The sequence below is a fragment of the Etheostoma spectabile genome, chromosome 16 (assembly GCF_008692095.1).
Source record: "Etheostoma spectabile isolate EspeVRDwgs_2016 chromosome 16, UIUC_Espe_1.0, whole genome shotgun sequence".
Taxonomy (NCBI): Eukaryota; Metazoa; Chordata; class Actinopteri; order Perciformes; family Percidae; genus Etheostoma; species Etheostoma spectabile.
In genome coordinates this window covers 9575608-9590310 of record NC_045748.1, presented here as the reverse complement: position 1 = coordinate 9590310, position 14703 = coordinate 9575608, and the positions used below count along the sequence as shown (strand labels likewise).

The following is a 14703-nucleotide window of genomic DNA, read 5'->3' as shown; positions in this document are numbered from 1 at the left end:
GATAAACATGTATTCCTGACTCAATTCAAAACATTACTCTGGATATGACCACCATGTTGTTTCCATAGTGGATTTTTGACATGAATTATAACCTTATGACAAAAAAACAAACCCCACTTCCATTTATAATTGTGTGCTAGTAGAGACTGATGCATTCTCTAAACATACATGTTATCTCAGCTGTTTGAAATTGAGATAAAGACAATATTTATTAATGGATTTTGAAGTAAAATTTTATTTCAGAATTGTTTTTAAAACCTCAAATAAGTCCCTCGGGTCAAACTGACCCGAGGAGTACGAGAGGGTCCCGAAGGTGAAGACAACACGAGGGTTAAAGGAAGAAAATGTGTTGAGATATGTAGCTGGTGTTTGATTGCAGATACAAACTACTTAGTGTCATGTATGATATCTGCAGTAGAGGAGGAAGTATTGAGAGTCTTCATGCTGAAAAGCCAATTTCTTGGAAATGGAAATACTCCTAAACTGTGCCCCACTGAGGAGGACTCCAGGTTGTGAGATAAGCCCCTTTGCTGCATTGAGATTATTTCCGGTGAGGGGGAGCCTACCTGGCCGAAGGCTCTGGGTGTAGCCGACTCCGATCAGACTGGCGTTGTTCACTTTGGCCTGCGGGGTGAAACATGACAGGGACATGATGAAACAAAACCACAACATTGTTTTCTTTTGAGCACGTGCCTTTACAACCAGCACTTACAGACAGAGCGGTGTCTTTGTCCAGCTTGTATTTGGCGGCGATGCCGAAGCGAGTGTTGTTGCTGCCGGCGGTCCAGGCCAGAGTGACCGCCGTCTCCAGCTCCTCGTTCACCTTCTGGTAGATGGAGCCGCCGAACTCGGTCCCGTCGTTGCTGAGACAGAGAAGATCGAGAGGCGTTCATGCACACTGATTCGTCAGGGTGCTCCCAGGGCAGATGACATCATACGCTTTATTTGCACATTGGTGACGTCATTGAAGAGCAGAGAGGGAGTTGGTCACTAAAGCAAAGCCGTTTCTCATTGAAATGATAAGAGCTGATTAACCCTATGTTTGGTCTTCCCGTTGACCTTGGAAAAAAACCCTCTTTTGTTGTCCCTTATCAACGTTTTAGTCACTTTTTCTAACATTGTTGACGTTTTCGTCCGGTGTTTAGCGTTGTTTTTGCCGCTTTTTCCAACATTTCTATTTCAACATCCCATATTTCTGATACAAAAACAACTTTGCAAACAGGTCAAATTTGACCCCAGGACAACATGAGGGTCAATTCCCCCCCCCCCCCCCCCCCCACAAAGTACAGACGGGCACATTGTCATGGGATGAGATCACAGGCAACCGTGCTGGGTAACACTCATACCTGCAAACTCAGAAAGGCTGAAAATGTGACGCGCTAGCGATTAAAAAAAAAAAAAAAATGCAATTAAGAACATGGTTTCAAGTATATATGTACAGGACTGCATGGACCACAAAACAAGGCTGTTCTAACTTTTAAATCAATTATTTAAGCCGAAAATACTTACATCTGGTCAATACGGCAGCCATTGTTGCTTGCTGTACAATAGCCCTCGTTTACAAGTGAGCTCGCGTCCTCACTTGGTTTCAAGGGGTACACAGCCCTCGGTCTTACCCCTAGCCCTCGGTCTTACCCCATAGCCCTCGGTCTTACCCCTAGCCCTCGGTCTTACCCCATAGCCCTCGGTCTTACCCCTAGCCCTCGGTCTTACCCCTAGCCCTCGGTCTTACCCCATAGCCCTCGGTCTTACCCCTAGCCCTCGGTCAAAATAGGTATTTGGACACAACTAGGTCCCGCTTGTACGCGCAACAACGAGGGGAAGGGGTAAGGGGTAAGATGGAGAAATGAGATTAGTCTAGACTAGTTTGCAGGTATGAATACTTATCCTGTGTGAATAGGGCTCAAGCCTTAGAATGGCAGGGAACCCCCTGATATCACTCCACTGATGTAGGACTAAATCCTGCAGACCCTTACAGACTAGAAACCAGTGTTTGTCATGCATGCGTGCTCCCTGCAGAGCCACAGCAGACTGTGACGAGTAGACTGAGTTTGATGCGTTTAAAGTCCCAGGAGCACTCACACATTGGTGTGCAGCTGGAAGTCCCCGGCCCTGTAACCCAGGGCAAAGTTGTTCTGGGCCAGTTTGGACTTGGCCGTGTCGAAGGCCATCTGGTAGCCGGCCAGCCAGCCCTCGTAGCCCAGCACGGCAGCGGCGTGGATGATGGGACCCTCGAAGTCCACGTCACAGCCCAGGTTCACAAAGTCGCGCTTGTAGGCCGTCTTCAGCTTCCCGCTCTTCTTACTGAAAAGTAGATTCCTAGAGTTTAATGTTAGTCCACCTCTAATATTCACTGCTCATGTGTAGAGCTGTGAAGAGGAATAAATTAGTCATCAACTACAATATTTGGTTTGAGTTGTGTTTTATGAAAAAAGAAAAGTCAATTTCTGATTGCAGCTTGTTAAATGGGAATATGTTCTAGTTGTTTCTCTCCTCTGTGACAGTAAACTGAATATCTTTGAGTTGTGGACAAAACGAGACATTTGAGGACGTCCTCGAGAAATGAATTGTTTTAAAAAATAATCGTTAGTTAGAGCCCAATTCAAATGTTCCTTATCGTCACCAAAAGTCAGAGAAAGAAACAAAACCAACAGTGAAAGTATCTCAGTCTGCCCAAATGTCTCATTAGAGCACCATGTGCTGAACATATTGCACTATTTGCCTTATTTCCTTTAACAATAAATATATATATATATATATATATAAATGAATATTTAAAAAATAAAAACGGACGGTCAACCATGCTATGAGCGTTGGTGTTGCATAGTTTGTCCACCAGTCTACAGTCTAAAGTGTCGTTTTTGTTCAAAGGACTTTAGGTTTCATATCTTAAGTTTGTATTTTTATTTATCAGACCTTTAATATATTTTGATGTTCTGTTGTGACAATAAAACAAATTATTATATTATTTTAGTGAGAACTCAAATAACTACAAATAACTAATGTAAGGGAAATCTGTTTATATTTTGTAACGCGTTTATGGATTTTGTTCTTCTTCTTTTTTTTTAATACATATATCGGATTTTTAACTGACCAAATATTCGTATCGGCATCAGCCTTAAAACTCCTCGGTCGGGCTCTACACACGTCACCTCCTTCATCTCTGATTGGTTTTAGATCTATCCAACTGCGCCCAGAGGCATTAGAGCGGCGTCTGTTGGTGAAGTCCCTTTGGAAATGTGCTATAAAATAAGTTATAAAATATAAAACCATATATGTGAACATTTTCAAATTAGGTAAAAAAAATGAATCTAATTCTCAAATGTGAAAACGTGTGAAAACAGCAGCTCGTTATTGACCAAAAGAACAGAAACATGAGGGTTTTTTTTTTTACACACAGCTTATACTTATTACATAATGTTCCATATAATCCAAAACGGCGTGATATCACCGACTCGTACAAATAAATGTCGTCTCACCCTGTGTTTGGTACAAAAGACGTATCCAAGGCGACCTTCAGTCCTTGAGTCAGCTGTAGGTAGAGTAACCACAAACCAGTGTGAGACTCAATCAATGCTATTTGATCAGGTTGCAGGACCAAGTGTGAAGACTTAATGTTACCGGAGCGTACCTGGTCCTCCACGGTGACCTCGGTAGCCAGCGTGTTATCCGTGTTCCACTTCTGGTTGAAGCTCAGGCCCAGCTCCTTCATCTTGTACTTGGTCTCCAGGCTGCCGGCGGCCTTCCCTGTGTCCGTGTTGCTGGAGCCAGATGTGTTGAACTCCTGAGAGGAGGGGACATCACTCGTTAGTGTTGGAAAGAGTACAAAAATATTCTACTAAAAGTGACTTTATGCGACTTTTACACGTTTCTGACACTGTGTAATGTTCCATCTGATGATCATAAATGACATGCAACAGCAAACAAGACTAACAGTGAAACAGAACGCTATTTTTGCAGCAGTATTTGATTTGCAGCAGGTAGACAACGCTACAGGTCACCCATTTAGACGGGTCACAGATTTCTCTGTAACACCGGGTGAGCCTGAGTTAGCGTATCCAGCCAGGTAAAGGGTAGCAGGAGATTTCTTTACATAGGTCTAATTGTTTTTCAATGTTATTTTAGAAGTTATCTGCTGTAGTTCTGGCTGATACTGGGACAGGAGCATCACAGCACAGAAGGAAATTAAATGAAGAACAACTAAAAGATAAAAGGGAAACTGAAAGACAACGGGCGCTAACGTGAGTCAGCTTCGGTCGGGCTTTAACAGATGGAGACAATTACGGGATTGTAAATGATTAAAAAACGTCCCCCTCAGGTATATGATATCTCACGCATGAAATAACTTCAGATTGCGAGATGTGGTTGTACGCCAGTAGCCGACATTAAATGATCGCCCCCCCCTCTCATTTAGCGCAGACGTTTTATTCCTTTCAGTCCGTGTTTGTGTTGGCCGACTATTTTCTTTCCCCTGTACAAATCCCCTTTTGCTAGTTTAAGGACGGAAGATGGGGTCTGTGTGCCGGGTGCATGGTCCTAAAGGGTTGTACTCAGTGTCTTTATTAATCAGAGGTGTGTTTTAGGCGTGACATGCAATCAACCAATCAGAGGTTATCTCCCATTCCCTTTAAAAGCCAGGTGCATTGCTGTTATGATGGAGGATTTGCTGAGAAGGAATGAGATTTTCAGGAGAAGAAACTGATCTGCTGTGTGAAGGCAGAGCCCGCAAGCAGATCATATCATACTACTTCACATTGTAATATTTTTATTTTTAATCTTTCAACTAACAAGCACAGTGTGCGCATGCTGTGCACGAGCCAAGGCACATTTTACTAACACTTTTAAAAATAACAATGAAATGCTGTGTTATTGACTTTAGACCAGGGTTATGTTGGTCAATGGCGTGATCACTTCCCGCTGCCTCAAGATAGCAACACGCCCAGATTGCACCTGAACACACCTCCCTGTAAGACCAGTACACCCATGGGCACTCAGATGGGCGCAGGAGCATTTGCTATTTCTACGACGTGGGCGCAGGACGGTCTTAAAATAGCAAAGACACTTGCGTCAGGCCCTTAGTGTGTTAGCATGTTGCATTAGCCAGTTAGCATTAAACACAAGGTACAGCTGAGGCCTTTGTTACACGGTGTTACACGGTGGTCGGGCACAGGGCATGTGAGCAGAGTGGAGCGGGGAGAATTCACAGAGTTGTATATTCCCTCCGATACCCCCCCCACCCCCTCAAACTGCTCCGCGCTTTTCTCAACAACAAGCAATTTCTGGTTAAAATGTCCCGTGTAATCGCTAACACTTGTTTATCAAGTATCCAAGTTTCCCCCAGAAAAAGTTGTTGGTACAGAACGTAGAGATCAAATAATAATTATATAAATTATAAAAACACATTGATATTCATGCTGTATGAGTGATTATGACGACAAAAAAAAAAAAAAAAGAAGAGAAATGAACATGATGGGGGTGGTCGGTGGATAAATAAACAGCGGTCAGCGCCGGCACAAATCTTACCATCTACATTAGAGCGCGAGCAGTCCGGGACAGAAGGCAGCAGCGTGGAGACAGAGCAGCGGTTAGGAGAGAGACAGGGAGGCAGACACGCCACAGAACAACAAACACACAGGTTTGTTATGTTTTCTTTAGAACAGAGCACAGGTTCAACCAAGCAGGTCTGCAGCAGCTCCAGGAAACCTGGACACCTTCACGCTCCAGGGTGCAGGAGCATGTGCAGTCTTATTTTGGAGGTATTGGTTAGATAGTGCAGCATGTTGGCCGAGGGGAAGGCAGGGAGACGCGCTAGGCAGAAAGCATCTATTAAATGACGACAGGTAAAAAGAGAAAAGGGTCCTCACCACTCCGCTTTGTGATTTAGTCTTTAGGTCCAGCTTCACGACTCCAAAGCCTGGTGGATTTCAAAAGACAGAGTTGGGTTGTTTTAGTGGGTTTTTTTTGCAGTAATTGAGTGGAATAGGGTTGTGGCTAGAAGGGGTACATTTACGGCGTTTAGCTGAGAAAATATGGCGACAACGGTTAAGTTTGACCACCAAAACGACTTGAGTTTGGACAAAAAGATTGTGGTTTGGATTAAAACTCTTAAAGTATATTATTATGTTAGATTTTGCGTAACTTCCGGCTGTAGCTGTATCCCTTCTAGCCACAACCATGAAAAAGGGAGTCAAACCAGTGTTTTCCCAACCATTATAAAGCCTAGGGGCGGCACCTAAACCGGTTTGGGCACAAATTTAGCCAAATTAATGTAAAATCAATATGAGCATCAAACTTAACCCTTGTGATGTCCCCCCCCCCGGTCAAAAACAGACAAAAAATTGACATTTTCGTCCCTTTTTTTTGTTTTCCCTAACATCACCTTACTACCATAAGTTTTACACTACTTTTTGGGAATTCATGGTCAATAACCCCTTTTTAATATAGAATTATACCTAATATTTGAGTTAAAAAAGCAGAAATTCTGAATTATTTTGACTAATAGTTAAGATCAGAGGAACGTACAGATGAGATTAGTCAGGAATGAAAGTGATCAGTTGTATTTACAAAGAGCGTCGTAAGAAATCCAATCCATTTTTTTGTGGTAATTTGGTTAAAAAGAAACCCATATTTCAGATATAGACATTTTTTAAAGGGGTCAAATTTGACCCGAGGACAACAGGAGGGTTAAAGATAACATCGCAAGTTGCGTTTTAAGCTCCTATTTTCTGCTTGTGGAGAGCTACGTGAGACAGTAAACTATATTGATGAGGACCAGCGAGTTAAATCGGCTGTCCCAGAGTTCGTTTACATGTAGGGACTCTCATTATGCCACCGTGGAAGCGTGCTGCTATTTTGAGCCATTACATTACATGACATTACATGTCATTTAGCTGACGCTTTTATACAAAGTGACTTACAATTTCTATATATGTCAGGAGCAACTAAGTGTCTTGCTCAGGGACACATTGCTTGATGTATCAAAGCCATGTCTCATGTCCACTGCACCACCACCTCCACCCTTATTAATGGTATAGAAATAGCGATTTCTCTTTACTTTACCAGTGCCCCGACTACTAGCGTTACAAATGTGTTAACCCATAGGTTTGTTTTGTGCTGGAATTGTCCTTTAATTAAATGACTTTTCTCAGAGGATCAATGAATGTAGTTGGTCCCCAGTGGACTTCTTAGCAAGATTTGTCTTTAAAGAGTGTAATTTATTTGAATATCTTATCCAGTGTTTTGGACATAGATTTGAAAAAAAAAAAATTATTGAAAAACAACATTTTCTTAGAGAGAGGGCCCTTTAACCCCTTAAATACAAGCACCCAAAATAAATCCAATACAAGATTTAAGCAATATGTATAGGAATAATAGACATTTTGGAAAACACAAGATTTAATCTGGGGCTTTTGCATGATTCTTTGTGGAGAAACTAAGTTTTAGAGTATTTTGGGCTAAGAGCGTACTCACCGTAGCCTTTGCTGAAGATGTCCTTGGCAGCCTTGCCCAGGTCTGCGTATGAAGGAGGGACAGCCATCGTGCTGGAGGAGAGAAAGTCATTATTGTGAACGGAGTCGCCCACTCTCATGTTTAAGCCACATGGATTACAGGTCATTGCAAGAGAGTAACCCTCCCCGCGTCAACAGGATCGTAGTGAATGTATGTGTGTGTGTGTGATTAGAAGACCCAAACCAAATCTGCACTGTTTTTCTGCTTAAGGTGGAGATGTGTTACATACATTATACATTAACTATATATATATATATATATATATATATATATATTAGGTACAGTATTAGGGATGGGAAAAGATAATTGATTCTTAGATGCTTCGCGATTTCTCTCTAGATTGAGTCAATGCTCCATTCTGATAAATTAATAATCTGACTCTAGACTTAGACTTAGACTTCTCTTTATTGATCCTTTTGGGATGACTCCCGTAAGGAAATTGAAAATTCCAGCAGCAGTTTTAGCAAGAAAAAAGAATTAAAGAAGATAAAAAAAGACAGTATGAAGACAACAAAATAACAATAATAATGATAACAACATTTAGAACATTTGTCAAATAAACAAACAAAAGACCATAAATTGTTATTAAAGTGTCAGTGTTGAGTCCAGTATTGAAGTGATAAAGTTGCCTAAACTCTACTTAGAGAAAAAAAACACAAAAATTGCCATTTTGTATATATACACACATGATCCAATAAGACATACATAAAATAATTATGCAAAACACAGAAAGGCTGTTAATCTACTTTATCACATTACATGTGACCACCTCGTGTTTCATGTTCCAGGATATTTCTTGTATTTCCTATGTGTGTGTGAGGAGTATTTGTGTATGTCCTTCCTGCTGTAACACAGTAATTTCCCAGGTTAGGATTAATTATCTATCTATCTATCTATCTATCTATCTATCTATCTATCTATCTATCTATCTATCGATCGATCGTAGGTCTTGGGGGGCACCAGGCTTGCAATGCCCTGGGGGACCCTGAAGGGAACAGGCTGTTCCTTTAGAGGCAGCTGGGATGTTAATAACATGTGAACTCTGCGTCCGGCTGAACCGAGAAGCAAATAAAGAGTTAAGTACCCGGAGATATTAATCTAACCTCGTTTATGAGCACAAATGTACACACAGTTACATTTCATGACTAATCTACCAAGTCTTATAGATTATTTGGTATGTTATACTGTTGTACTAACCTATGTATTATGTTATATAATGACACTACCTTTCAGCTCACACTATTTACCATTTTGTACTATATTATCTTATCAATATGTTGCAATTTGGACATCATTAATCACACTGCTGTCACTTTAACTTGTAATTTTTTGTCTCTTATGTAATTCTATTGTATTCCTATTTTAGCGGTACATACGTATTCTGGTTTATTACTGATCTGGTTTTCTCTCCTACATCTTAACTTAAAGGTTTATTTGATCTTATTCTGTTTAAGCATCAGAACAAAAGGCTCTCTGAAGGTTGTAATAATTAAGAAGGCCCCCATCCTTGGGATGCTGCTGCTGGAGATGAGTTAACTGTGTGAACATCCGGTTTAGAAATCTATCCCATGTGCACAATGCTGTATTTTCTGCATTAACAACTGCTTGGTACTGCATCTTATTTGGGACAAAGGACAGCAGATGGGCCAGTTAAAAGGAAAGGGGGGGTTGACAGACAGAAATCTAGCTAACTAGCTAGCTAGCTAACTGCTGTGTGAGCTGCAGTAACATGCTTACTTGTTAATGAAAGAATGACTGATAGATACTGACATCAACTAGCTGTAATAGCTAGTTAATTAACGTGCATTGTGCCCCAAACACACGAACGCACAAGCACGCGCACACATACATTCACATGCAGGTAGATATAGCCCAAAACCCCAGCTAATAAAGTTGCTAAATGCGTGGCTAACATCCATCTCTGCACTATCACACGAAAAAACCAAGGATTAAACTGTGCATTACAAGGCTAAATATCATTACATAACAGAGCTAACGTTAGCTAAATCGCTCAACATTCAGGGCTAACCTTGGAGAGAAACGCACTCTTATCAAAGCAGCTAAAAAACGTTGTTTATTGCAATGCACGTGTAATAACGCTAAACATACTGTATTTAAGATTAATACGCATATGTCGTGTCTCCTACCGGTGTAAATGTGTTTGTTAGGAGAGCCTGCAGAGCCTGGAGCGTCCCTGGTCGTGATGCTGCTGAGCGGATTGACAGCTAGCTTAGCTTAGCAACGTCTATAAGGGGAGACAGGGCACAATGAAGGAGACATATGGCGCATGCGCGGTGTATGTGAGAAAAGCGAAGGCAAGCCCACGGAGCACAGCCACACCCGAGCAGTCTAACACGAGTGAGAAACGTTTAATTATTTCTTTTGAGATTATTGTTGGGGCTTTTCCCTTTGTTAGAGTGACAGTGGATAGACATGAAAGGGGGAGAGAGATGGGGGATGACACGCAGCATGGGGCCATAGGTCGGATTCGAACCCGCGTCTCTGCAGGACTCAGCCAACATGGTGCATGTTAATTGAAGGGAATTCAGGTACAGATATAGACCAAAAACGTTTATAAGTGATGCGGAAACGGGTTTTTCCAGCTCCAGGTCATTGGGCCATAGCAGGGGAAACTACGACAAATTTCATAAATTCAAGTTACAAAATCATTTTATTGACATTATGTCATATGAAGCAAGCCTGTAGATGCCTAATTAAGGATAAAAACTATTAATTATAACACTGAGTATACTCTAAGATACTAAATAAATACTCTGTATACACTACATATACATAAATAAATAAAAATTGAATGGTCTCAATGTCTTATTGTTTTATTTCATGTGAATACTAGTTTACTGGAGGAGTACCGTAGTATTTGAAGTAATGCAGGAAGTGTGCATTTAGTTTCCATGGTTATTGTGTTTCCATAACAAAGTTAGTGAGTAAATCTACTGAAATGGCTCCCATAACAGTGGAAAAACAGTTGTACATCTTTGCCAAGTGCAGACCACTACAGAAAGCATCAATAAATACTCTGGGAGGGGCATGCCTCCCCCCACCGCCCCCCCCCCAAATAATTTGGGAGGGTCATTAAATATGTATTGCAAAGAGAGTGACCTTCCTTTTTTCCTAAAGATCCCAAAGCTCCACTGATAGCTCCTTAAATAAAAAACAAACAGTCCCTAAATGATTTGACATAAACTCTGGCTTTATTATGTGTAATTGTCTTATTATTTATTTTATGTTATTTTCTTTACTTTTATTCCTGTTTTGTAATGTATGTTCTATGCTTATGTTTGTATCTTTGTATATGAACTTCTGTGCCTTTGCCTTTCTTTAAATGGTTGTTCATGTCTTTAATGTTTAATTTCATATAGTGCACTGTAACTTTTACTCTTGTGTTTTATCTGTTTTTATTTCTTTAACTGATTTGGTGTAAAGCACTTTGAATTGCCCTGTTGCTAAAATGTGCTAAACAAATTAAGCTTTTTTTGATTTTGGATTTTTTATTATTATTATTTATTAACAGGTAACATTACAAAAACATTTAGACAACGCAGATAAAAAAAAAAAATCTTCTGGAAAAGGGATTACAACTTATATAAATCAATAAACAATAGTAATAAAAATAGTACAAGATAAATAAGAGCTTGAAGTAGACAATAGTGAAGTAAAAAAAATAAAAAATAAATAAAAAAAATAAGAATGTGACAGATTTGCAAAGGTGTATAAAATGTGAAAACAAAAGTATTTAATTAAATAGATTGGGGTATATATCAAAAATAAATCTAGCTTTTTCAAATTAATTATTAACTTAAGAGAGTCAAGATATGTATCAAATTCAATTTGGAAAAATTTAAAAACAGCGTTTAGAGTCGGAAAACTTAGATTTATGAATGGGAAATTTCCCCCCAAAAATAAAGAGATTAACAATATTACGTATATTTCTATCTTTATAACCAAACAATGTAATGATGTGTTTCCCTTCCAGTATGATTCTATGTGTTGTTTTAGACAACATATCATTTTCTAAACTTTTCCAGAATGCGATATAAACAAATAAAGCTGCCTTGCCTTCTGTACAATAAAGAATTCATTTAAAAGGAATAACAGGGTCAGCCAATCATAGGCAGAGTAGGGCAGAGCAGGGCGGGACATGCCTTCGCTGTCCTAGGAAACGCAGATCCGGACGACCTGGAGGTTGTTTCAGCGCTTTCTGCAGCAGAGAATCTCTCCGGTCCTCCTTAAATGTTTGTGACAAACATGGCGTTTTTCTCCGTGTCGGGGGAGAAAGTGTCGAGTCCCGCCCCGCCCTGAAGCAAGACTGACTCGACGCCGTCACGGAGGGAACTTCACTGTGAAAAGTACACAGACATTATCAACTCTAGACCTGCAACCGAAAGTCCAATGGTCAGTGTTTGCGTCGAGATTCCTGCTGCGCGAGGCACCCAGACTGCACACGGGCTTGGAGGGCTGCCGACTGGGGTTGAAGCACCCGAGCACGGCCGTATTGACACATTAAAAGAAGAAAAAAAGTTCAGGCCGGTGGTATCGCAGTCATGTCCGGACAACCTAGATTCGTGAGTCCGTTTTTCAGACCCCAGTGTCTGGCTGCTGCGGCTCCAGCGGCGGGGAAAGCCAAACTCACGCACCCGGGGAAGGCTATCCTGGCAGGTAAGAAAGTTTTTTTTTACACGCGCTCCTGCGCACATGAGTTTTTTGTTTACATGTTTTAGCACCTGTGTGTGCATATGTGATCAGAGGCCCTGGCTACAGCACTGTTTACTACAAATACACTTATCTTAAGTGCGTAGGAAAGATGCATTGTGCATAGCAAGCAGGAGAAAGTGGGTTTAAAAACAACAAAAGTAATTCACCACACCCCTGGACAACCTTAATTCCTTCATATCTCAGCCTATGCAGCCTATGGACTGGATGTTGGTAAGTGTGGTACGGTTTACACACCCATGCTATAGTTGATTAAAAATACAAATAAAAAAATGATCTTAATGCCTTCAAAAAATAGGAAAATCCAACCTTTAAGGACGCTAATTTACTTTGTGAATGAATAATGTATTATAAATAAATAAATGTTCTTCCATATAATACAGGGGCATAAGTATACATCCCCCTATGTTAAAATACAGGGGGCAAAGTAACACCCCCCTATGTTAAAATACAGGGGCATAAGTATCCACCCCCCTATGTTAAATACAGGGGCATAAGTATACCCCCCTATGTTAAAATACAGGGGTATAAGTATACACCCCCGTATGTTAAAATACAGGGGCATAAGTACACACCCCCCTATGTTAAAATACGGCATAATAGATCAACCCCTATGTTAAAATACAGGGACATAGTATACAACCCCCTATGTTAAAATACAGGGCAAAGTATACACCCCCTATGTTAAAACACGGGCATAAGTATACACCCCCCTATGTTAAAATACAGGGACATAAGTATCAACCCCTATGTTAAAATACAGGGGCATAGTATACACCCCCCTATTTTAAAACACAGGGGCATAAGTATACACCACCTTATGTTAAAACAGGGACATAAGTATACACCCCTATGTTAAAATACAGGGGCATAAGTATCACCCCCTATGTTAATACAGGGGCATAAGTATACACCCCCCTATGTTAATACGGGGCATAGTAACACCCCCCTTGTTAAAATACGGGCATAAGTATACACCCCCCATGTTAAAACACAGGGGCATAAGTATACACCCCCCTATGTTAAAATACAGGGGCATAAGTATACACCACCTTATGTTAATACAGGACATAAGTATACAACCCCCTATGTTAAAATACAGGGCATAAGTATACACCCTCCTATGTTAAAATACAGGGGCATAAGTTATATCCCCCCCTTGTTAAATACAGGGCATAAGTATACACCCCCCTAGTTAAATTCCCATAGAAGCAGCAGATGTTTATTATTATTGGCCAGTTATTACATGGATCAGGATACTATGCATCCTGATAAAGTTCCCTTGGTCTTTGTATTAAATAGCCCCCCCCCCACAACACACACACACACACACACACACACACACACACACACACATCACATACTCTTTACCATACCTAGAGATTGTTATGGGTAACTTTCCATAAGATCATCTCTCAATGCAAATCAAACCAGCTATTAGGCTAACCAAAATAAAACCATGCCAGTCTCTATGTATGGTGAAGGGTGTATGATGATGATGGGGGCTATTTTAATTCCAAAGGCCAAGGGAACTTTATCAGAATGCATAGTATCTTTTTACTACTACAAATCATTTTCAAAGGAACCTGACCGCCATGAACTCTTGATTGTCTGACTGTCTTATTAGTCAATCAGTGATAGATGGTCAAACTTCAGTGTACTACAGGGCAATCATTATTGGGAACATTGCAACACCACAGGCTGGAAGAACGACTTGACTGATGAATATGGTGCTGCTGGTAATGGTTGAGCCTTAAATGTTCAGAAGAAAAGTTTTTAGTTTGTTCTCATTTTTTTTTTTACCATCAGCATTATGGTTGCTGATTTCTATTGACCTAGTGTCCCTTTTACCATGTGCTCAGAGGCCTCGGGGTCTCCCATGTTGCCACGATGACAATGCACTTTGCTCTGTCAGCCTCTGCACACATTCACCTGGGTTACAACATGCCTGTTACAGGCCCAGTTCAGGAGCTTTTTGCAAAAGGGCATAAAAGGTCAACATGATAATCCGTCATGGTCTGATGTGCATCAAAACTAGTGTAAGGAATAGTATATTATAGTCCTTATGTAAGGTAAACATGTCTAGCAAGGCCAGCCCAAATTCAAGGATGACTAAGCATCTATTAGCGAGTCACAAGAGAATAATTACGTCACATGCCAAGGCTTTAAAACCCCACTAATCCCTATTAAAACAGACAGCATCTTTATTATACCATGGGCAAACTCTGGATTAAACTTAATTGGAGCTTGTATGTTACCTTTATTTTCTCATACATATGATTATCATTTGCAAAAACTTGTAAAAACAACTACTGTAAAGGAATAGTTGACATTTTGGGAGAGAATCATAGTTAGATGAGAAAATTGGCATCACTCTTGGATCTGTCGAGACAGGGTTAACCTAGCTTAGCATAAAGACTGCTGTAACCGTCAGGGCGTTTTTTCCGTGTTGTGTCCTGCTCC

At 40.6% G+C, this 14703-nt stretch overlaps 2 protein-coding genes across 5 annotated transcripts in view; one reads left to right on the top strand and one right to left on the bottom strand.

The window, feature by feature from the left end:
• Positions 1-9909, bottom strand: part of zgc:56235 (Voltage-dependent anion-selective channel protein 2-like) — an 11412-nt gene extending 1503 nt beyond the window's left edge. The window contains exons 1-10 of one of the 4 annotated variants that reach the window (XM_032539194.1): positions 9657-9816; positions 9218-9219; positions 7471-7541; positions 5865-5914; positions 5524-5526; positions 3632-3784; positions 3480-3532; positions 2083-2304; positions 713-863; positions 567-624 (exon numbers count right to left, since the gene is read on the bottom strand). In XM_032539194.1, coding sequence (XP_032395085.1) covers positions 567-624; positions 713-863; positions 2083-2304; positions 3480-3532; positions 3632-3784; positions 5524-5526; positions 5865-5914; positions 7471-7537 — 757 coding nt within the window. In that variant the 5' untranslated portion in view covers positions 7538-7541; positions 9218-9219; positions 9657-9816. Of the gene's footprint in view, positions 1-566; positions 625-712; positions 864-2082; positions 2305-3479; positions 3533-3631; positions 3785-5523; positions 5527-5864; positions 5915-7470; positions 7542-9217; positions 9220-9656 lie in introns of all 4 variants that reach the window. The other 3 variants (XM_032539195.1, XM_032539196.1, XM_032539197.1) reach the window with 3 other exon arrangements.
• Positions 9910-11830: 1921 nt separating this feature from the next.
• slc25a1b (slc25a1 solute carrier family 25 member 1b) overlaps positions 11831-14703 on the top strand; it is an 11093-nt gene continuing 8220 nt past the window's right edge. Inside the window, exon 1 of the mRNA XM_032539187.1 lies at positions 11831-12186. Within this exon, the coding sequence (XP_032395078.1) occupies positions 12072-12186 (115 nt within the window). The 5' untranslated portion in view covers positions 11831-12071. The remainder of the gene's footprint in view (positions 12187-14703) is intronic.